Raw genomic sequence first — 23,255 nt, forward strand, 5'->3', positions numbered from 1 at the left:
GAGGAGGGGAGGGAGGGAAAGAAGGAAGGAGAAAAGGAAGGAAAGAAGGAAGGAAAAAAGGAAGGAAGGAAGGAAGGAAAAAAGGAAGGAAGGAAGGAAGGAAAAAAGGAAGGAAGGAAGGAAAAAAGGAAAGGAAAGGAAAGGAAAAAAGAAAGAAAGAAAGAAAGAAAGAAAGAAAGAAGGAAGGAAGGAAGGAAGGAAGGAAGGACGGAAGGAAGGTAGGTAGGTAGGTTGGTTCCCAATATTTGCTTGAGTTCCTCTGCTAGAGCCCCCAGACAGTGGCTCTAGCACATTGTGAGTCACGAAGCCTCCATTTTCATTCTTCTTAGGCTGCCTTTTCCCTCCCCGCCACTCACACACCTGGATGGCTCTGTGCACCATCAGAAAGCCAGTGCTCAGGGAATGCCAACTAATTATAGAAGCTTCCAGAACTGAATCTCACTAAGAAGGCACCACTGCTGGTGGGATGGGGGTGTGGGCGGGACCACTTCCATCCCAAAGCCACATGCGAGTTATTTTTAGAGCCCCTGCCTCTCGGATGCCCTCCGCCAGGGTGACTAATCCAGAGCTGACTCCCTCCCACAGGCAGCACGGGGCACTTGAAAGAATGCTGGGCTTGGGCTCCTGGGCTGTGTTCTGAGTCCCAGCTCTGCCCTTCAGGGGCCATGTGGCTCTGTCACATCACCTATCTGTGCCTGTTTTCTCATCTGCAAAACCACACCAACCTCACAGGACTGTTGTAATGGTTGAAAGAGAGCACTGTGAAAATGCCCTGAAACTGTAATGCGCTGTACAAATGTAAGGAAGGACCAGTGTGCCCCGTACAGGAACCCCGGAGCATAATTCTTCCAAATGCTTGGCAGGGAAAGGGAATTACCTGAGGGAGAGGATGGCACTGGCCACCTGAGCCACCTCCTGCTCTGTGACTGCGGCACTGCTGAGAACTGCTCGGATCTGCTCAATCTTACTCTTTGCATCTAGGATCCGGGAGGCCAGGCCACGGTCCTCCAGCCCTGGCCCTGACCACAGGCTGGCGGTGGCATTACGGAGGCTACCAAGGCGCAGGGTCTGCTCCCGGAGGTCTGCATCATAGGTCTGGAAGCAAGGGTGGCAGGCCACACACACTGGGTAGTGGTTGCAGTAGCCTCGCTGGCACTGGTCACAGCGGGGCCCAGTCAAGCCAGGGCGGCAGAGGCAGCGGCCCAATGCCTTGTCGCAGCCTGGGCCCTCTGTTCCCCGGAAATCACAGTCACAGGCTAGGGCCAAGAAAAATCACGGTCAGAGACGGGGGTCAGGGAGACAGAAGCAGCTATCAGGGAGAGCCCTGAAGAGCAGGTCTGACCTGAGGTTCTTTCTACATGACTTAGAATAACAGAAGTCACAGCTAGAATAAAAACCATGGTAACAGCTGCAGTGAAAGCAAATGCTTACTTAGCACCTACCATGTGCCAGGCACCATTTAAAGTCACACACACACATTAACTCATTTGATCTTCACACCACTCTCAGGATTAGCACTCTGGTTTCCTCACTTTTTCTAGATGTTCCTCTCTGAGGGACAGAGAGGTTAAGTACAGCATGCCTCTTTCTCAAAGGAAGAAACCGAGTTGAAAGAGGGGAAGCAGCTCCCTCAAAGTCACTCAGTGAGGCAGGGGCAGAGCTGGGACCAGAATCTTGTCTGCACACTCCAAGGCCTGTGCTCCTATGGTGACATCAAACTGACTCCCTGGGAAATGACACCCTTTGCCCCTCAGGACTCACTTCCTCCATCTATGAAGAATGAAGAAACAGCCTACCATCCTTGCTGCTGCCTTGGAGATGGCTTCTGGGAAATGCTCTCTCTCAGGAAAGTGGGGAGCAAAGCAACTGGCATGTCACGGGGACTCAGGGACAGCAGGACATAGGCCTGCCTCAGGGGCTTGGAGGCTACACCAATGGGCCAGAGTGTGTGTACTCACAGGGCTGCCCAGGCCCACACCACATGCATCAATACGGGACGTTCTGCCCTGTTGCAGACCTACACGCCCCCACCACGTGCCCAACTGCGTGCTTGGCCCCATAGCCTCAGCGTCCGCCAGGCCTTGAGCACGCACCTCGGCATCCTGTAGCTGCGTCTCCATAGGTCCGGTCTGGACACTGGCGGATGGCTGCAGCGCTGCACGTCAGGCCACCAAAGCCTTCCCGACAGGGGCACTGCCCTGTGAACTGTGTGGAGAGAGCAGCGTCAGTGGACCCTGCCTCATAGCCTCTGCCTTACCCTGGTGTCAGGGACCGTGTCCTAGATTCCTGGTCCACAGGTAGAATCCAGGGCTCGTGGACACCTCCAGAGCTGCTGTGCCCACAAAGCAAGGGCTCCCACTCAGAGATGAGCCTTGAAGTCAAGGCCCAGCGTGGGCCCTTCAGAAGGTGTGCTGCATATAGCATCACTGACGGCCAAGAGCCACAGAAGGAGGGACATCTGGTGACTTCCCCAAAGGAGAATGGGGACAGAAGATGGCCGGTCTGACAGGGGAGAGGCCCAGAAAGGCAGCATGGGGGGGCAGCAGAAAGGCTGGTGCTCAGGACCCCTCTCCCACTGAGGGGCCCCCAGGCCACCCTCACTGCGTACCTGGTTGCACTGGGGGCTGAGGGAGTTGTGTGGGTCGCAGGCACACGGTTCACAGCCCTGGCCACTGGCCAGCTTCCAGTGGTAGGGAGCACACTGGTCACACTTGGGGCCCACCACGTTAGGCAGACACAGGCAGCGCCCACTCTCCTCGTCACACGGCATGTCCCTCTGGGACCCCAGGATGTTGCAGTCACAGCCTGCAGGAGGAGAGCCGCTGAGCTCAGGCAGACGCTCCATGAAAAACTCACCCCCAGAGGACATACATCCAGGGAGGGGCCCCACCTGGGAAAAGAACTAGGCAAGGCCCTTCCCTGCAGATGACATGGCTGACTCACAGTACCCCTGCACTGTCCCACCAGTTCCAGCCACCTGGCAGCTCAGCCGCCTGCCTGCCCACCCTCCATCTGGCTGACTCAGTCCCACCTTCCAACTTGGACCTCTGCTGCCACCTGCTGGAAGCCAGTAGCACAGCAGCTGGTGCTGGGTAAGAGGCCAAGAAGTCTGGACTCCTGGCAAAGGCCTGGGCACACCCACTCTGTCTACCCTGCAGTGGGATTTCCTCTGAAGACAGCACAGTGAGCAGGGCAAGCCATGGGTCTGGTGGCCCCATGCAGCCTGCCCCATGTCGTGCTGGGCCGCGCCCCCTACTCACGGTGGCAGCCCTGCGGGTTGGTGTAGGTGAGTCCAGTGAAGCCCGGCTTGCATAGGTCACAGCGCTCTCCCTGCACATGCTCCTTGCACACACACTGCCCAGTCACTGGGTCACAGGGAGCCCCTGGCACTGCCCCATCCGGATCACACTCGCAGGCTGAGAGACAACAGCAGTCACCGCAGTAGGAACAAAGAAAAGTAGAGTTCAGAGCAGATTCCAGGAGCCAGGCTGCCTAGTTCAAATCCTTGTTCCACCACTGGCTTTCAATTTCATAGCTTTAGTCAAGTTACTTAATCCCTCCGTACCTCAATTTCCTCATCTGTAAAATAAAAATAATGATACAGCCTTCATAGGCTTCTTATGAGAAATAAATGAGTGAATGGCCAGGTGCGGTGGCTCATGCCTGTAATCCCAGCACTTTGGGAGGCCGAGGCGAGTGGATCACCTGAGGTCAGGAGTTCAAGACCAACCTGACCAACATGGTGAAACCCTGTCTCTACTAAAAATACAAAATTAGCCAGGCACAGGGGTGCATGCCTGTAATCCCAGCTACCAGGAGGCTGAGGCAGAAGAATCACTTGAATCTGGGAGGTGGAGGTTGCAGTGAGCTGAGATTGTGCCATTGCACTCCAGCCTGGGCAACCAGAGCGAAACTCCATCTCCAAAAAAAAAAAAAAAAGAGAGAGAGAGAGAAAGAAATGGGTAAACATAAAGCAAGGGGAGCATATTGGCATATGCTAAGTACTATAGAAGGCGTTTTGTTGTCATTACTTACTGAGCAACTACTCTTGCCAACCACTGAACTGGGCACTCTCACATGTTGCCTCATGGAATCTTCATGGTAATCCTGGAGATTATTATTCTCATTGTACAGAGGAGGAAACTGAGGCTCAGATATGTCAAATAACTGATTCAAGTTCATGCAAGAACCAGGGATGAAACTCAGTTCTGTCTCACTCTTCCCGGGAACAAACATCAACAGAAAGTGACTCGGCTTTCCCCAACCCCATTCCCTGACTTCTTTCAGACCTTTCAAAACGTAAGACCCCTTCATCCAGAAAGTCTTTTCTGACTAAACCTGCCCGAATCAGATTGCTTCAGTCCAGGCGGCCCTCTCCTATATGAAGTCGCTGGCTCTTGTGGACATGTTAAGCTGCCTCTGCCTGTTGTCTCCCATTACATTCACAAACGTTCCCTGAGCATCAGTGATTTTCCAGTCAGTGTGCTAGGGCCAGAGGATGTGAGAAATAATCCTTGCCATGGAGGAGTTCTCAATGTTGGGAGAAATAGGAAATTAAATCACAAACCTCATTACAACATGGTAAAGGTGATAATATACATATGGAAAAGGTGCTTTCATCCTTCTTCTTCACGAGTGTGTAGTTTATATCGCCAAACAGTGTGTGTGTTCCCTGATGGCAGAAACTGTATCTTATGTTTACTTTTTTCTTTCCTATGCCCCAAATAAAGCCCATCTATTGATTGATTGTCTGCTTGATGGTCCAGAGAGGTTAAGTGACTTGCCCAGTAATACTCAGCTAAATTAAAATAATCTCCCACAAATCCTGACTCACAGTCAAGTTTTCATGCTCCATGAGGGCCTTGGTGTACCCAGAAACATGTGCTCTATTGCACCCAGAGCAGATGGGGAGTAACAGACAAATGACATTCTGGGTCTCCAGAGCCTCTACTCACGGATGCAGGTCTCCTGAATGGAAGCTCCCGGGCGCCGGTTCCGGAAATAGTGCAGCTGACATCGCTCACAGTTCTTGCCTTCGGTGTGGTCCCGGCAATTGTCACACACACCTCCATATGCCCCCTGGCTGGCGGCAAACACAGCGGGGTCAAAGTGACATGTCTCTGAGTGCCCATTGCAGTCGCACCCTGGAAAAAGAGAGTCCCAGGGCTGACATCTGACCCACGCCTTTGCTGTCTACAGAGCGTGTTCCACAAAAGCTCATTGGCATCTGTAACAACTCTGCAAGATGATCAAGGCAGGGAAGTGGGGAAACTGAGGCCAAGGGAGGTTTGTGTAATTTATTTAAGGTTACATGACCAATAAGAAAGCAGAGGAGAATAAGAACTGATTCTCCTGATTCCTACTGTTGGGATAAACCCAAGAACAGCGGCCACGTTGGGCCAAAGCAAGAACCCTTTGAATGCTCTATCCCCAACCCTCCCACTGCCAACATTGGTCTCCTCTTGGGTCACTGCCTGTCTCCGGAATGAGAATCTCTGCTTTCCTCATTTATGTAAACAAAGTCCCTGATTCTAGGGAGCCATTTGAATTAGGAAAAATGACAACAGAAAACCAGATATGTCCTAAACAGGGTAAAGCAACTGGAGAGGCCAGAAGAAGCAGGCTCTGGGGATACCATGAAAGTCACATGGAATCAGAAGCATCAGCCAAGTCATGGTCCCTCCAGGCCTGGCTGAGGAGAGGCAGGGGATGGTGGGAGGATGTCACCCAAATACTATCTCCATCCTCACAGAGCCAGGAGAGCTTGAATTGTAACAGTGCAATTCAGTTTACATTTACATAAGAAAGACTGGATCCCCCTGTGTCCCAGGTGAGGTCACTGAGGCCTAGAGGGGCTAGCACTTGACCCAGACCCTACAGGGAAGGGGTGATCCAAAGCTCCTACTTTGGCATTCATGGGTGTCCTGACCCTCTGCAGGTCTCCAGGGCCGGTTGTTGTAGAAGGGCGCACAGCGTTCACAATTTGGGCCGGCAGTGTTGTGCTGGCAGACGCAGACATCGTGGACCTGGAAGAGGGACCATCAGCCATCAGGAGTAATCAACAAAGAAGGGCCCCAGGGATGGACCTGCCCTCTGTGTACCACTCAGGTCTGGCTCAGACACCAACCCTTCCAGGACGCTTCCTCTGAATGCCGCAGACTTCACCTAGCTCCTGTGAAACTGTCTGACATTGTTCCGCACATATGAGCACACGTGTGTGTGTGCACGTACTTGTGCCCGCACTGCTCCCCTAGTGAGGTTTTTGCAAGCTCACTCCTTGCACTTGGACACCCCCGTGACACCTAGTCAGAGGCAGCGCTTGGAAGGTGCTCAGAAACCCTTGGCAAACTGTGGGATCCAGAAGCTGCTGGGGTCCTCTGGAGATTTATATTCCAACAATCTATGACTACAGTTGTTTGGCTAATGGAACTGTTGTGATGAACTGTCACTAGACTCATTAAGGTATAAAAGTAGAACAGCTATTGTGTGCTAATTGCCTTCCAAATTAAGCCCAACACCTTCAGCCTGGCACTCAAGGACCTGTATCATGTTAGTTGCATTCTCAGCTCCCATGCCCTGCTGACAGCACAGCAAGCTGAACTTCTAGCTGCTCCCTCTGCAAGCCCTACTTTCCCCACCTTTTGGCCTTTAGCAATGGTTTTGCTTCTACCTAGAATTCTCTTCTCTCTGTATTCATTTGCAAAATCCTGCCAGCTAGGCTTCAGCTAGAATGGCACTGCTCTCATAAGGGCTCCCTGGTCCCTCTAATTCCATAGATCTCAACCCTGGCTGCACCTCAGTGTCACCTGGGGAGCATTTTTTAAAATGCCAAGGTCCAGACCCAGTTCAGTCTGAATCTCAAGGATGAGGCCCAGGCAGTGGCACCTTTTAAAAGCCAGATTTGAGGACCACCAGGGCTGGGTGGCTCCCTCCCTCCCTGTCATCTCATAGCATATTGTATTCCCTCTGTGTCACTCAGCCTTGGGTTCTAGGAGTATGTCTCATGGGCCCTGACAGATGACACACTCCCTGAACTGGGCTCCCTCTGCACACCTCTGCAGCCTGGGGCAGAAGTTGGCCCAGAAGTGGAAAGAAGAATGCCAGCTGAGGCTTTTGCCACCTCTATTTCCCTCCCAGGCCATCTTACATGATTTCCTCCTATCCCCCTATCACTAGGACAGCTGTCACACTCCCATGTTGGGTCCCTCCGCTTCTTTGCTCAAGGTTCTCTCTTCTATACCTGTGGTTCTCAAGTTTGGTTTCACAGCAAAATTCTCTGGGAGGGGAGGGCTTGTTAAACTGGAACTTCTCAACTCCCATCCCTGCTGAAGTCAATCTGCCTGGTCTAGGGTAGACTTAGCATCTGTATTAAACATTGGTCTCTCACCCTGCTCCCATATCTCACCACTAGATGAGACTTTAAAATCCCTAAACCAGTGGCTGTCAGACCTGGCAGTACATTCGAGTCACCTGGGAGCTTTAAAAACCAATCATAAAATTAGAATATCATAGGGATTCTATCTAAACGATTCTGATTTTTGGAACGAAAACCACTTAGATTTTTTGTTGTTGCTGCTGAAGTATTAAGTACCCAAGTTTTAGATTTAGTGCCCTTCCTGCTTTACAGGAGCCCCAAGAATGTCCGTAGTCTGCCCTGGTCCTGCCCCCTTCCACTCCCCTTCCCACCCTAGGCTGTCACCTGCACGGCGGTGGAGGGGCCAGCAGAGGCCCCAGGCTTGGGGGCGCAGCGATCAGCATGGCCGTGACAGAAGCAGCTCCCCTGCAGACGGAGCTGAGACACGGCATAGTAGGCGCTGGGAGGGTGGTAGCCCCTTTGGGGCACAGGGGCCAGCCTGGTGAAGTTGACTCTCAAGTTTGTGATCTCCCCCAGCTCTGAGAGGACCAAACAGCAAAGAGGGAGGGGTTGGAGAATGGAAAATAAAGAAAGGAAGTTAGAGGCACATAGAGTCTCCTTCATATGTGATACCATGGGCCATCCTCTCCAGACCTCAACCATCCCATAGCATCCCACAGACAATGTCCCTATTGGGCAAGCAGGGCAAGTATTAAATCCCCAACCACGTTGACAAAAACATGAAAAACCAGGAAATTTCCATGACCTGGGTTCCAACTCTGTTTCCTTTCCCACTCATAGTTCCATGGACAAGAGGAGGGGCCACACTGACCTTGAATTTTTTTACTTTGAGTTGCTGGAATCCCAGATGCTAAATCCATAAGGTTAAGTTGGACCTACAGAGGGAAGGGAAAGAGAAGCACTTAAGAAGAGACAAATAGTGTGCCTCGAGCTCAGAAGAAACCTTCCTTTCCATTATATGCCTCACATTTGAAGTCCTTGTTACCTGGAACCTGAGACAGACCATGGCTATGAGGTTGTCAGCTGCTCTGGGGGAGCAAGATGATCACTGGGCCATAAATGTGTGTGTGTGTGTGTGTGTGTGTACCCCCCACCCAGTTGAAAATATAAGTATCCTAAGAATTTCCTGAGTTCCCTGGGTCAAAAAGTATGGTAAGATGTATCATCTACATATGAGGGTTTAGGAGACACTAATTTTCTCATGACTCAGGATGAGTGAGAAATCTAAAATCCAAGGATGCATGAATGTGGGTGACCACAGCATTCTGGACAATCCTAGTTTCAACTGTGCTTTTGATTTATTTAAAAAAAAAAAAAAAAACCACTCATCATCTACATATCCCAGGAAGAGTTTTCACATCAGCCCTCCACAAGTTAGGAAACAGTCCTGTGTTCTGATCTGCTGTGTGAAGAATGTGGTTAACATAGATTTGGGTAAGGGTATAACCAAAGAGGAACTGCTAAACCCCAAGGAAGAGATGCATGGCCCACATAGAGGGCCCCACTCTGAGCGTTGGTCCACATGAGAGCAGCTCTGAGGGCTCACTTGTGTCTCGGCCAGGGAAAGGAGAAGAGAAACTACAGCCTCTTCTGCTAGGGGATGGGGAAAAGCAGTTATGAAAGAATTTGATCATGTCAGGAGGACTTAAGGAGAAACATTCTGAGTGTTTCTTCAGGCAGGTTCTTATTTCTAGCTCAGGGTTTAAGCTCAGGAGAATTCGGGCTCTGGGTTATACCAGAATTCCCTCCAAGGGCTAAGACTGGGTTAGATGGATGGAATAAACTGAAAATGTTTATTTTTGTGTTAAACCCTACCAAGGTGAAATGAAATTTGTGTATTTTGCTCTTGCATCTAACTAGCCATCCCAAAATCCTCACACCAAAGTAGGGTTGATTTCATCTTCCCACTAGAGGGATGAGACAATGAGACACGGGGGAGGGGGCTGTGGAAGAGGGCAGGGGTGAGTAAGAGAGCAGGGGTGAGTAATGTGGTGGCCCCAAGGTCTTTCTGAAATATCCCTCCTCAGAAAGAGGATAAGCAACAAATGTTTTGAGGGTGGCCACAGGGGTCATTACCGGGGGGGAATTCAGGAAGTCAGCAAGGGGAGCTGGCAAGGATGTTTCCATTCCTTCTCAAGAGTCCGTGCGGCTGTGTGAACAGTGGGACATCAGGGACTTCTCCCCAGGCCTAGTTTTCAGGATTCCTTCTACCTACCTTCCCCCCATTTAGGCGTGCATTAGGCCTCTGGGGCAGGGACTGGCACCGAACATCCTGCCAGCTCTGAGGCCGGCCCTGGCGGACCCAAGGGAAGGTGGAGGTGCAGTCAGCAGCCAGGTACTGGTACACTCGCCAGGTCTTACCGAAGTCTGAGGAGCGCTCAATCAGCATGCCGGCGGGCATGGGCCCCTGCGGAGACAAGGGCAGTGTGCAGAGAGGAGGTGCTGGGGCTGTGCCCCATGGAGACACAAGCAGAGTGACAGGCTCCTCCAGTGAACTGGGGAGAAAGGGAGCCCAGCGGGAGCAAGTGGGCTCAGGAGCTTCCGGGTCCAAATCTCCTGGCATACCACAGGCCACAGAAGTTTCTCCCCAGGATCTGCCTTCCAGAAGGAGTGATCCCTAGCTCAGCTTACCAGGCTTCCAGGCTAGACATTCCCCTGCTCCTACACTTCCCATAGCTCACCATTTTCTCTTTCTCTCTCTCTCCCCTCCTGGAACTCATGTCCAGCCTCCTCTGTCCTGGCCCTCCAAACCACGTTCCCCACTCACCAGAGAGCTCTTTCCGGGTGATTATCTGATCTTTGAGAGCTTCAATCAGTCTGCATTGATCTCATGATATAATCTGAGCACCTTAGCATGACATATTGAGTCCCTGCTCCTTCCTACAAAATGATTTCATCCATTTTGGGTGGCTTTAAATGTGGTCTTTATGCTGACAGCTCCCAGCTTGAACAACTTCCTGGAACTGCAGGTCTATAAACTCAGCTTCCAAAGCAGATACTGAACCAGGCCCAGGCCTCTCTCTCCAGCTTCAGGGTTCCCTCCTGCCTGATCTCCCCAGTAAGCTTCATCTGATTTCCCCTTTCTCCACATTCACTCTTACTCAGTCATATCTTCTTTTTTTTTTTTTTTTTTTTTGAGACAGAGTCTTACTCCATCACTCAGGCTGGAGTGCAGTGGTGCAATCTCGGCTCACTGCAACCTCTACCTCCCGGATTCCAGCGATTCTCCTGTCTCAGCCTCCTGAGTAGCTGGAATTACAGGTGTACACCTCAATGCCCTGCTAATTTTTGTATTTTTAGTAGAGACAGGGTTTCGCTATGTTGGCCAGGCTGGTCTCGAACTCCTGACCTCAAGTGATCCACCTGCCTCGGCCTCCCAAAGTGCTGAGATTACAGGTGTGACCCACCATGCCGAGCTAATCTTCATATTTTTAGCAGAGACAGGGTTTTGCCATGTTGGCCAGGCTGGCCATCTTCTTAAAACATAAAATGGGCCTTGTCAATCGTCTGCTAAAAATCCTCCAATACTATTCTGGAATGAAAGCTGAACTTCTGACTATGAGTGAAGAGGCCCCAGGCTCCCTGGGCCCTGCCTTCTCTCAGGCCACCACCTCTCTTCAAGCCCCAAACCAAGCTCAGTCCCTCCTCAGAGCCTTTGTCCAGTCTTCCTACTTGGGATACTCCTCCTGCTGGTAGGTTCCCTCTCATCTTTTGTTCTTAGCTTAAATGCCATTTCCTGGTACAGATCTTTCGATACCTGACTGAAGTGCGTTCTCCTGCTCATGGCTGGCCCACCCCACCCTGCCCCATTATTTTCTATTTCAGCATCTTGTTTCCTTCAGAAACGTCACCACGATTTCCAATTATTTACTTGTTGGTTTCTTGCTTTTTATTCTTTTCCCATGAGACCAGGATTTCTCAACCATTCTCACTGTTTAAGTACTGAGTTGGGGAAATCTTAGTCCTAGGAGCTGTCCTGTGCACTGCAGCCTGGTGAACAGCATCCCTGACTTCTACCCACCAGATATCATTACATACCCGTAGTTACGACAACCAAAAATGTCTCCAGAAATTGTCAGCTATCCCCTGCGGGAGAGGGGAGGGCAGAATAGTGCCCCTGGTTGAGACTCAGTAGACCAGGCTGTAGCCCCTATTGTCTGTGGTTCACAGGTGGACCCCCAACACCCAGCACATCGGTGTTTAGCACACATTTGTTGAACGAATGGTGAATCTTCAGTCTGCTCCCCTCCCTCTGTGGATACCTGGAAACTCATCTCGCTGAAGCCCTCCACATCCCCACCTCTTGCCACCAAGCACATTTTACCCTCCAGGCCCTATGTGCATTACCTTGCCCCCATCCCCAATCATATACCTCACCTTCTTGCCGCCTGCCTCCTGGTCTTTGTGTTTATGGTTCTGTTTGCTTGGAATAAACATTGCCCTTCACCTGGCCATTACTGGTCTATGAAAGTTCATCTTCCCCTGGATGTACTCCCTGACAAGCCCTCCCAAGACAGACCATGTGAGAGCCCCATCCTGGGCTCCCAGCACCTCTTCTTACCAATATTGTGCACACATTGCACTCTCTCACTACTGACTTCCCCACATATGGTGAAAGCTGCTTGAAGATTGTGATTTGGTTTTATTCATCTTTATATCCCTAACATCTGACACCAAGCCTGCCGTGTAATCAGTGTTCAGTAAGTGCTCACAAATAATTGACAAATAAATGAACAGGTGAGTGATGATAAAGTGAGGAGACTATTTAACACTATCCATCCAAATGAATATGCTGCCCTTCAAAGTTGCCACCTTTAGAGACTGGGCATTTAGTCAAACGATACTTGCATTTCTCAAAATACCTTTGACCTTTAGATGGGGCGAGGCTCTTAGAGCCAACTTCTTCAGTCACGTAAGAAATTAGGTCCTATTACTTTTTATTCCAAGCTCATTTTAACTCCTGAAAGTTATATCTCCCTTCCTAATCATTTAATCTTATTAACCAAATTTGATCATTGAATATCTGACTATTTCTGTAGAAAGAATAAAACCAAATCATTTCTGAAAAGAAAAAATTGACCTATGGCAATTAAATGAAAATGTTTCCTCCAAAAGAAGTATCTAGAAGGCTGTTCTAAAGGCAGAATCTGAAAGTGCTTTGAGAAGTAATGGCACTGAATGAGTAGATTGCCCACCAAGAGAGCTGTTCCAAAGGAACATCCGTCAGTTAGTTGGATAGGCAAGTTCTTGGCTGCTTGTTAAACTCAATCTAATATGCAAAGTTATTAAAACAGAGTATACCAAGAATACACAAATGTACAATAAGCAACTGGGACCAGTAGAATTGGTACTTGGCAGACATGAATTAATTAGATGGGTTGAGGGTGGAGAATGAGAGAGGAAGAGGATATGCAACCACTGCATGGCCAAGACAGGGAGCCTAGAGGTGCCACTGTTCACCCAGGAGCAAGTCCTTTGCTGTCACCATGATATAGGCTCATGGTGAGTGTTGCCCCAGCCCAGAGAGACAAGGACACTGTGCTCCTCCATGGCTCCATGCCCACATGGCCCAGGAGCCCCTCTCCTATCCGCTGCCACCCCCAGGAGGCGCACCTGGAACTCCATCATGACTTCCTGAAGCTGGAATCTCCTGTCCAGGTCCAGCTGCAGAGAGACAGGGTTCACATCTGGACAAAAAGTAGAAACTGTCAGCCAGAGACTTTCCACTTCCCCAGCCCTGAAGGAAGCCCTGGACTAGACTAGCTCTAGGAAGTCAGAAACTCTCTAACCTTGATTTTCCAAACTCCCTCTTGGAGAGGAGTGGGAAGTGGTATGTTTCTGCTTATGTTATCTATTCAAGATCCTATCTGTTTTTGGCTAAGTTTCCTTCCCACCATCACCTGATGTCTTCAATACTTTGGAGGGCTTCAACTCGTCTGTTCCACACAGACTTGTTCCCAAAGCTTAATTCTGCAAGCCCACCCCCTGAGACTGAGTGGAGGGAAATAAAGACATTCCTCTCTCCTCATACCCTTTCCTTCACCTCCAACAAATTCTTCTACCATAACATCCAACGGACCTCAAATATGAGGCAGAAAGGTTCTTCTTGTCAATCACCCATGTCACATCACCATAAGAAATGCCTGGGAAACCCAAAGGGTTACAGGGCACCTTCCATCCACCTCATCCTGTGGAGGCTGCACAGTTTGAGTCCCTGTAGATGGCAAATGCTCACCATTCTGTGACTGCCACCAGCGCATGGGGCCGGAAGATGAAGCCACATTCTCTACTCGGTGACTGTAGTAGTTGTGAGGCTGCCTGGAGTCACACTTGCAGCATTTCATCTGCCACTGTGGGAGAGGAAGACAGTAGACACTCAGAGGTGGGGTCCTAATAGAATTCCCCCTTGCGTCCTGAGATCCCAGCATATCCCCTCTGTGGAAATCCTGCCCTTAGGAATCGCTAGTTTTATTAATATACTTTGAAGGATTAATCTCTTAAAACAGGGCTATTGATCATCTTTTAATTGGTCATCTCTGAAATCCTTTGTGTCCCTCCTAACACACAGCAAGTGAATGGTGAATAGATGTGTGAATGGAGAAGAGGTACAAGGTGGGAAAAAATACTTGAGTACATGACATTGCCTTGCAGAGAAACTTGAGGAAGTGCCAAGGGCAGGAAAAAAAAAGGGGAGACGGGGGAGAAATTCATACTAATTGAGCACCTACTACATACTAGGCATAGGCTGGAAAGTTTAATAGCTCACCTCATTTAATCCTGGCAGCCTGGGAAATTCTGGGGTTTTGAGAGTCAGAGAGAGAGGACTCCAAAAGAAGACAAGGAAATGTGGATCTACAGTCCTAGCTCTGTCACCTCTATTTCCTAGGCTTAACTTTCTCCTCTGTAAATTAAGTGGGGATTGAGCTAGAGCTTTTCATTTACCCAACAAATGCTTATTTAGCATATACTATGTGCCAGACTCTACTCTGGGCTCAGGAGTTATAATAGGGAACTAAACAAAGGTCCTGCCCTCAGGGAGCCAAAATTCTAGTGACATTCAAATGATCTCTAAGGCTCTCCAGCAGTGACATCTGGGGCTTGAGGATCTTTCTCAGGTTTGGTATTCCCTACCTACAGGAGACCAATCAGCCTCACTGGGGAGGTCCCCAATAACCTGGCCTATGCTTGTCTCTTGGAATGAGACAGGAGCCAGAACTGAAACCCATGGGTTTCATGGCAGAGCAAGGATCACCAAGAAAAACAGCATGGCCAGAGAGTTGACATATCCCTTGTTCTTTTAGCTTGTGCCTATGTGCATACATATACACATACACACACACACGCACACACGTGCACATGCACACGCACACACACACACAGATAACGTGACCTTTTCTCAGCTCCCCCATAAAACACACATAAAATCTGTTTTCTCTGAGTAACCATGATCCCAAACCCTGTGTGTAGCTTAAACAATACTATCCACAGGGCTCCAAATTTGCCAACAAGTAGATGCAAGGCTTGGACAAGAACCTCCTGGACCTGCAGGTCCTTCTGGGTAGGGAAAACTGTCCCTCCACACACCCTGTACCTCTGCTTTCCTCTAAGCCTCCACTCACCAGAACAAAGGACCAACGCAAAGAGTCTGAGTGGATATGTGGGGCCTATGCCTTGAGTGATAGAACCTCCCTGCCCAACACCCATCTTCCCTCTCCAAAGCTGGCACTGCCTGCAACAGGAGAGAGCAAAGAGAGGAGCCAGGTGTCTTGGTTCCCTGGGCCTCTGCTTACCACTCCACTTTCCAGCTCTCACTCGCTCTGCGGAGGAACTATCACCCTTCCTAGTGCTTGGAGGTGCCCTTGGCATGTCCAAAAATGCTTTATTAAACATTCATTCTTTGGGTGTTTAAGGCTCAAATAACAGCTGGCACATAAGCCCTTTAAAAAGTAGCACCCATTGGCGGGGCGCTGTGGCTCACACCTGTAATCCCAGCACTTTGGGAGGCCAAGGCAGGCAGATCACAAGGTCAGGAGTTCGAGACCAGCCTGGCCAACGTGGTGAAATCTTGTTTCTACTAAAAATGCAAAAATTAGCCAGGTGTGGTGGCAGGTGCCTGTAGTCCCAGCTACTCGGGAGGCTGAGGCAAGAGAATTGCTTGAATCTGGGAGGCAGAGGTTGCAGTGAGCCAAGATGCTGCCACCGCACTCCAGCCTAGGCGACAGAGCGAGACTCTGTCTCAAAAAAAAATAATGAAATAAAATGAAGTAGCACCCATTGCCCCACCTCCCAGCACTCACTATGCATTCCCTTGCCCTGCTATATTTTTTCACAGTACATATCTACACTTGACTCATTGTATACTTACTGTCAATTTATTTATTTGTATATTGTCTGCCTCTCCCTTCTAGAATGTATACTCCATGAGGGCAGGAATTTGCAATCCTTCACTGCTGTATTCCCAGTGCTTAGAAAAATACCCAGCACATAATAGACCCTCACTAAATTCCTCTTGAATAAATGAATAGCAAATTTTCAGTAAAGCCCAACGATTTGCATTAGCATTATTACTAGGCACTCCCTTCCTGCAATTAGGGAGTTTGAAGGGAGGGGTGGAAGAGTGAGCAGGTAATAAAGCATCAGTAGTAAGTGGAGTACAACTATGTGCAGAGGAGTCCTTGGAAGTTTCAATGCAATAGCCTACTTACATTTCACAATAACCCTACGTGAGAAGTAGTAGTAGCCCCATTTACAGAGGAGAATGCTGAGGCACAAAGAGGCAACATGGCTTTGCTATTGACTGATTCCCACCGTCAGCATCAGAAAGGGTCCCTCCTCTCCTTTCTCTCTTTCTCCCTTCTTTCATCCTCTCACTTCCACTCGAAACTAGTGGAGTGGCAAAGATGTGGGGAAGTATGCTAAAGGGTAGCAGTCTCTGTCTCATGCAGCGAGCCCCAAGAAGGGCTTGGTCTGACCTTGAAGCTTATCATGGGGAAGGCTAAGGCAGAGAGAGCACTTTGGGAAGAAATGGGGCTTCTCCAGCTGACTCAGCTCAGTTACCACAGAAACTGGAGACCTGTCGCTGGCTGAAATACCTGAGCACTTAAAATAATCCTTTCTGGGCAAGAGAAGGCCCTTGCTAGAGCCTGACTCCCCTCCAGACCCCTATTTTGGTCCCTGGCAGGGAGCATGCCCTTCTTTATACTCTTCCCAGCCTCTCAGGAACAAACTTTTCCACTCCTGTCCTCTGCCTGCACTCAGCACATGTCCTGAGGAGAGACAAGGGCCAGCTGCCTTCCGGCCGCCTGTCACCAGAGCTTTCTCCCCAGCTCTGCTGGGAGCTGGTCCAGCCCTTCCCTGGTCAAGAGAGTGCCAGAAACAAGTCTCTTTCTTTCTCTGGCCCATGGGACAAGTAGCTGGGGACTGCGGAAATGTCCTTGATACTCCCAAACGACAGGACATTATGTAACTATTAAAAACACTGTTTAGAGAAAAAAATTTAATTGCATGGAGAAATGATTATATTATGTTTTATGAAAAAAAACTGGGCATATACTTGCATATACATTATAGTCTCAAATATATATGTGTGTGTGAATATATATATATATGTATATATTTCCATTTAAAGGAATGTAAAGTATTTGGAAGGAAATACACCAATATATTAAGTGAAAACATGAAATTGCTGATATTCACCCATTTTGACCTACAAAAATGGCAACTGCATACAGTTCAACCTGATATCTCTGGGTAGTGGAATCATAGATAACTTGTTTTTTCCTTCTCTGCTGTTTTTTATTATGTTTAAACTTTTTGTCTGTTTGTTTGTTTGAGACAAGGTCTCACTCTCTCGCCCAGACTCTGGGGTGCAGTGCCACGATCTCTGCTCACTGCAACCCTCTGCCTCCCAGGCTCAAACGATTCTCCCACCTCAGCCTCCCGAGTAGCTAGGATTACAGGCATAAGCCACTATGCCCAGCTAATTTTTGTATTTTTAGTAGAGACGGGATTTCACCATGTTGGCCAGGCTGGTCTCAAACTCTTGACCTCAAATGATCCACCCACCCCGGCCTCCCAAAGTGCTGAGATTACAGGCGTGAGCCACTTGCACCAAGTCTGTTTAAACTTTTATACCTTGGATATATATTAATTTTTATATTCAGGAGAGCAGATAGTATTATAAAACAAAACCAACTAAAAATGCCCAGGGTTTATTGCCCTGCTCCTCCCTCAGTCTTCATGGGGATAATCTGGGGCACCCATGCCTTCTTCTCCTTCCTTCCACGTGTGCAGGCACTGATGGCAGGATCAGATGGCATCGTAGGCTTACAAACTACGTGCTGCTTATCACAGTAACATAGCTAAAGGAGGAATTTATCTCAATCCTTGGAGACAGGCTAAGCCAACAGGCGAGACAGGTATTTTAAGTAGCTCTGCCTGTCAACGAGCTAGCAGGACAGAAGCCTGAAATAGAGCAATTTATGGCAGAAGCCCACACAAAGACAAGCTGTTAATTTATCCTTTCCCTCTGGGCCTCAGTTTCCCTTTCTGATTTATTCTTGTATGCTTCTATGTAGGGTGCACATATTTGTAAGCATCATGTGCATGTGTGATTCTCAGTGTGAAGCTCTTCCTCTCTCATGTGTGATGTGCCCCTGGCTCTCCCAGCGATGGCAGCTCTCTGCTGCAGCTGCCTCCCTCTCTGGGGTCATTTGGCCGGCATTCTTCTGGCTGTGTTACCTCAGAGACACAGTACTATTATCAATTCAGCCTGTCAGGCCTCCAGCCAGTTTGGCTCCTGCTTGCTCTCCAGCTGGAAAGGCTAGGCCTTCTCCCTTATCCTAGAGCTTTCTAGAAGCTCAGCAGTCTGGCTGGAAGATGAACTCTCCCAGAGAGCCAGGGGAGGGCAAAGGAGCAAGAGGGCAAGAGCCAGCAGGGGCCTGAATCACGGTGGAGATGGGAGGAAAAGGAGGGCACACCCAAGTAAAAACTCTGAGCCTTTGCAAAACACAGAGCTAATTCTGGGGGAAAACAGGAAAACAGGCTCTGATTATGTATGGCCCAGCTCCCTCCCATGACAAAGCCAGAGGGCTGTCTGGGTTCATCTAAGAAGCTACGGTCGGGTTATAGCCACCAGCCAGGGCCAAAAGAAAAAAAAAAAATCTAGCTGCCTTCAAGAAAATACATTTCCTCCACTTACACTTTCTTATTGGTGAAAAGGAAGGGTTGAATGGAATAATAAAGTTTCGTCTTGTTCTAACATGCTATTAGAATTCTTCCCTACTCCAGCACATCAGCCCAGAAGTTAAAGCCACTCTCAGCAAGTGGACAAAGAAAGCAAGAGAAAAATAAGACATTCACCAGATACTGTCCTGGAGAAACGCTTTTCCCAGCAATATGGACAGAGAGAAGGGGATCCTCAAGGCCTATGGCCAGCCAGGCCTCCATTAGAACCGACTGCAGTTCAAAAGCCTCAGCATTTCTATGTCAATGCATATTGGCAATGAAGATCAAAAGTCAGCACCTACTGCAGGCACTGGGTGCAAGGACAGCCGTACGTGAGGTACTTTCAGCTTCATCTTTTTCCTTATCACGAAGTGAAATTTTGACCAAAGCCTTAACTCAGTACAGCTGTTATTTCCATCCTAACTAAATTCAGAAATCACTCTCCGAAGCTGATTATAAAGATGATATATGCTACACACTCAAAAATTACACTGCACCAGCCTCAGTCCTGAGCAATGTGCATATATTATCTTAGTCCATCCTTCCAAAATCTCAGAGGTAGCTATACTACATTTACAAATGGTAGGTATCCCCATTTTGCAGATTAGGAAAGTGATAAGTTGAGAAATGTGTCCAAGCCCATAAAGTTAGCAAGGGATGAAGCACAGACTCTTGTCCCACCTTGTCTGACTCCAAAACTACCTGTGCTGTTCCTCTTTTTTTTTTTTTACCTCCCTAGCATACTGGTGCTGTTCTGATTGAAGGAACATAGCAATCACTCGGCAACCACTCAAAACTTCAGAGTTGGTTTCAGGAAACTCCCTTCTTCTGCTTCACTCCACCCCGCTGGAAAGGCAACCTCAACTCCAGTATGGACATCTCCAGAAAGAGGGATGTCCCCTGGACCTGAGTGCAGAAAGTTGGGACCTCTACAGGTCCTGCCAGTGGCAATGACTACAGCCCCTCATATGGCCACACAGGCAGGGGGTGGATGTCCAGGAAAAGCAGCAAGGTAGGTCTGCGAGACAGTTCCCACAGGCTTCCACGGGCCTGGACCCCAGAAGCAACGGGGCGAGAAGCCAAGCTAGCAAAGTTGTGAGGCCATCCAGGTTTGCCTTTGGGAACTTCTCATCTCACATTTCTCCTCTCTGCTTTTAACCCCACAAGCCCTACTCCTTAGCCCATAACAATTATGACCCAAGAATCTCACATTCCATCAACCCAAGTTTTGCTTCTCTCTGATAGCAATTTTTCCCTACAATGTCCCTTTCCATTTTCTTCTACCCCCTCACAACATGACTCATTCTGGGTCTCATGGGTCCCTCTGCAAAAGTCACATCTAGGTTTCTGATTAACATACTCAGCAAACTTAGGTTTAGGTCATAGATTCATATGGTGCTTTTCTCAAGGTTGTCTGTGTTTTAAACAAGGAACTCAGTAATGCTTCATCCAAAAGAACCCCAATGGTAGAGCTCTGGAAGCTTTAGAGATGCTTAGAGCTTCTAGGAAACAAAGAAAGCAGATATTTTGGGCCGGGGGGGGCAGTGGCTCACACCTGTAATCCTAACACTTTGGGAGGCCAAGGCGGGCGGATCACTTGAAGTCAGGAGTTTGAGACCAGCCTGGCCAACATGGTGAAACCCCCGTCTCTACTAAAAATAGAAAAATTAACCAGGTATGGTGGCACATGCCTGTAATCCCAGCTACTCGGGAAGCTGAGGCAGGAGAATCACTTGAACCTCGGAAGCAGGGGTTGCAGTGAGCCGAGATCATGCCACTGCACTCCAGCCTGGGAGGCAGAGCAAGACTCTGTCTCCAAAAAAAAAAAAGAGGATATTTTGGGTCAGAGGCAGGCTCAAAATCCCTTGTGGGTCAAGGACAGGGATCACAGTACATATATGAACACATCCTCTGCCAACACATTAGCCTGGTCGAGGACAGGGATCACAGTACATATATGAACACATCCTCTGCCAACACATTAGCCTTCCTGAAAATCAAGAAAACAGACAATTGTCAAACGAAGAAAGGCGGTGGTCGTTGGAGCGTGTGTGTCAGCAGGCAGGGGGATAAGAGTGCATTTACATGCATGCGCGTCTGCGCATATTAGAGAGGAGGGACTTCCAACTGTCTACTGTTCCTCAGCTTGTTTCCAAGAGATAAAAATGACAGCTGTTTGGCTTACACAGTTAATTAACCTGAGGAATGCGCTGTGTAAGACTGTTACTAAGGCAGCTGGGTAATTAAGTTTTTCCCCAGAAAGGGAGGGAATGGGGGATAAATAAAGCATTTGGGAGAGCAGACACAACACTGGAGGAGACATTGTCGGGAGCAGAAATCAGGGATGGAAAGCTTTCCAGCAAATCCGCTGGTTCTTGAGAACTGTGTGCCATCCCGGAAATGACTGAAGGGCATGGTGCAATCCCTGCCTTCACACGCCCTGAGAGAGGACAGTGGACTCTTAGGGTCACACACAGCCCAGCTGTCTCTGAGAAGCAAGCTGAGTGGCCAGAGCTGAATAAACAGCAAAGTTTGATTAACTCCTTCACTTCACACATGGAAAAATGGCAGTTTGTAGAAGAGCCCTGACTTTCACAAGGTCACATCCCTGTTATTAGTGTCAGACCCAAAATCAGAAAGAGGGAGCCTTCACCCCCAGTCTGGGATGACTTCACTAACCATGACTGCCTGTGGATTCTTCAACAGCTCACTCTAAGTCAGACTGGCACCAATCACCTTGAGAGGCACAGAGGAGGGCAGCCCAGGGATGGGTGGATTTTAGTGAGGTACGTGAACGCATGCCCTGATCAGGGAAGAAATGCTCAGGAGTGTGCTTTGCAGATGGGGCAGCCTCTGCATGCGGATGCAGCCACCAGGAGGGGGGCAGGAGAGAAGGGTTGGATAGAACAGTTTGCATCTGCCAGGCACCAGGTTGGTGGTCACTTCACACATTCTTTTATGCAGTGCTCATGACAACCACTGAAGCCCATTTTTCAAATGAGGCCCAGGGATAGCACAGAAGTAAATGAGGGCAGGGAAGCATCACAGAATCACAGACGTTTTCATCCATGCCTTGAGATTGAGGGAATAATAGTGCAGTGAGTTTTCCTAGAATCCATCTAGGAGCTGGAAGAAAGAAAACAAGAGGCCAGGGTGATGGAACTACAACTTCAGGTCATCTAGGTAAAGAACAGCCTCGTCCCAACCATAGACAGTTAATGGGTCATCAAAGCAGATGAGCCCAGAAGGGCGAAGTTAAGGAGGCAGAGAAGATGCCGTAAGGCAAAGCTGGCCAAGACCTATGTACATTGCAGGGTTGCAACATGGACCTGGAATTTACCGAAGCAAGCCCTTGAGACCGATGGGATTTAGCAACTGAGACAGAATTGGGTAGAGGAGGTAACATGAAAACAGGCTAAGACTGGTCCACAATTAGAAAAAAAAAAAAGCCACACTTGGAGGTAGAGAACTAGGAGAGACAATTTTGGAACTAAAAGGAGTCTCCACTGCTCCTGCAACTCCATTCTGCTGAGTCGCCCTGTGTTAGTTGACTGGAACTGGGGGTAGGGAGTGGGTGAGTAAGGCAGAAATGTCCAGGAGTCATAAATGCCCACCCCATTGCCCTTGCATTCATGGCACATCAGTAGGATGTGGCACAGAAGAATGATCTGGTCCTGGGGCTCAGGGCTCGCTATGTCATCCCTGCACGAAGATAGAACAGAGGCACTAACCAGAGCCCTTGGCTTCAGGGAGGTGTATCTGTGGGAGTGGGAACTGGTAGACAGGGGTGAGAGGGGTAATAGGGAAGGGTGAAGGGAGAGGCAGTAGGAATGCAGCATTGCATTCCGCCAGCCTCGTTTCCGGCTGTGGCTGTCCAGTACACCCCCTACCTCTAACTACTCAGAAAACTCAATACACAATGTGTTTCTCTCGGAAGTCTAAGGTCCCAGCACATACCCAAACCCTCCCAATAGCTCACAGGGAAAACAAGAGCCACTTCATGGGGTGTTGTAAGAATTATTTGAGATAATTTACATAAAACTCTTAGTACGATGCCTAGGACACATATGATATGCTTAACTAATTATAATTGCCATTAGTATTATTTAATAACAAAACAAACTTAAAAACTGACATTAGAACTCAACAGAATTAAAACCTGAATTTCTGATTCTTATCACGCAGCCACCAATGCATCCAGAGAGGGTTCAGGGTACATCTGTCCAGAGAATAAAAAGGGAGTCTCTATGCCTTTAGTATCTATCTTCATTGCTGGAACCCATGGCCTTTGAGAAGGGTAGGCATGTAGTAGGGAGGGAAAGAGAAATGAAACAAGACAGAGAGGTGGAAAATGGGGGAGAGATGCTGATTGTCAGCAGTTGGCTCATTGCCAAAGAATGCTGAGGAAAAGAAGGGACCCTAAAGACCATCTCATCTAATACTCACATACAGAAAAGGACAGCAAGGCTTAGACAGGGGTAATCTCTTGCCCAAGGTCACACCTCAAGTCAGTGGCAGACCTGAAACTACACTACACTCAAGATGATACTCCCTGCCATCCTCTACTCTTTCCAAAAGGCTAGATAAATTTATTCCCCCTTAGAAAAAAAAAACAAGAAAGAACCAGTGCTTTTCAACTTTCACAGCAGAAAAA

At 48.8% G+C, this 23,255-nt stretch overlaps 1 protein-coding gene across 3 annotated transcripts in view; it reads right to left on the reverse strand.

Annotated features, from left to right (window-relative positions):
* Window positions 1-23,255, reverse strand: part of LAMB3 (laminin, beta 3) — a 39,164-nt gene that overhangs the window by 11,862 nt on the left and 4,047 nt on the right. For all 3 annotated transcript variants that reach the window (XM_011938039.1, XM_011938048.1, XM_011938057.1), the window contains exons 4-14: window positions 13,611-13,725; window positions 12,989-13,062; window positions 9,591-9,782; window positions 8,187-8,250; window positions 7,700-7,893; window positions 5,906-6,026; window positions 4,956-5,144; window positions 3,261-3,416; window positions 2,609-2,805; window positions 2,094-2,205; window positions 878-1,256 (exon numbers count right to left, since the gene is read on the reverse strand). In XM_011938039.1, the coding sequence (XP_011793429.1) occupies window positions 878-1,256; window positions 2,094-2,205; window positions 2,609-2,805; window positions 3,261-3,416; window positions 4,956-5,144; window positions 5,906-6,026; window positions 7,700-7,893; window positions 8,187-8,250; window positions 9,591-9,782; window positions 12,989-13,062; window positions 13,611-13,725 (1,793 nt within the window). The remainder of the gene's footprint in view (window positions 1-877; window positions 1,257-2,093; window positions 2,206-2,608; window positions 2,806-3,260; window positions 3,417-4,955; window positions 5,145-5,905; window positions 6,027-7,699; window positions 7,894-8,186; window positions 8,251-9,590; window positions 9,783-12,988; window positions 13,063-13,610; window positions 13,726-23,255) is intronic.

This window comes from Colobus angolensis, unplaced genomic scaffold (genome assembly GCF_000951035.1).
Source record: "Colobus angolensis palliatus isolate OR3802 unplaced genomic scaffold, Cang.pa_1.0 Scaffold100, whole genome shotgun sequence".
Taxonomy (NCBI): Eukaryota; Metazoa; Chordata; class Mammalia; order Primates; family Cercopithecidae; genus Colobus; species Colobus angolensis.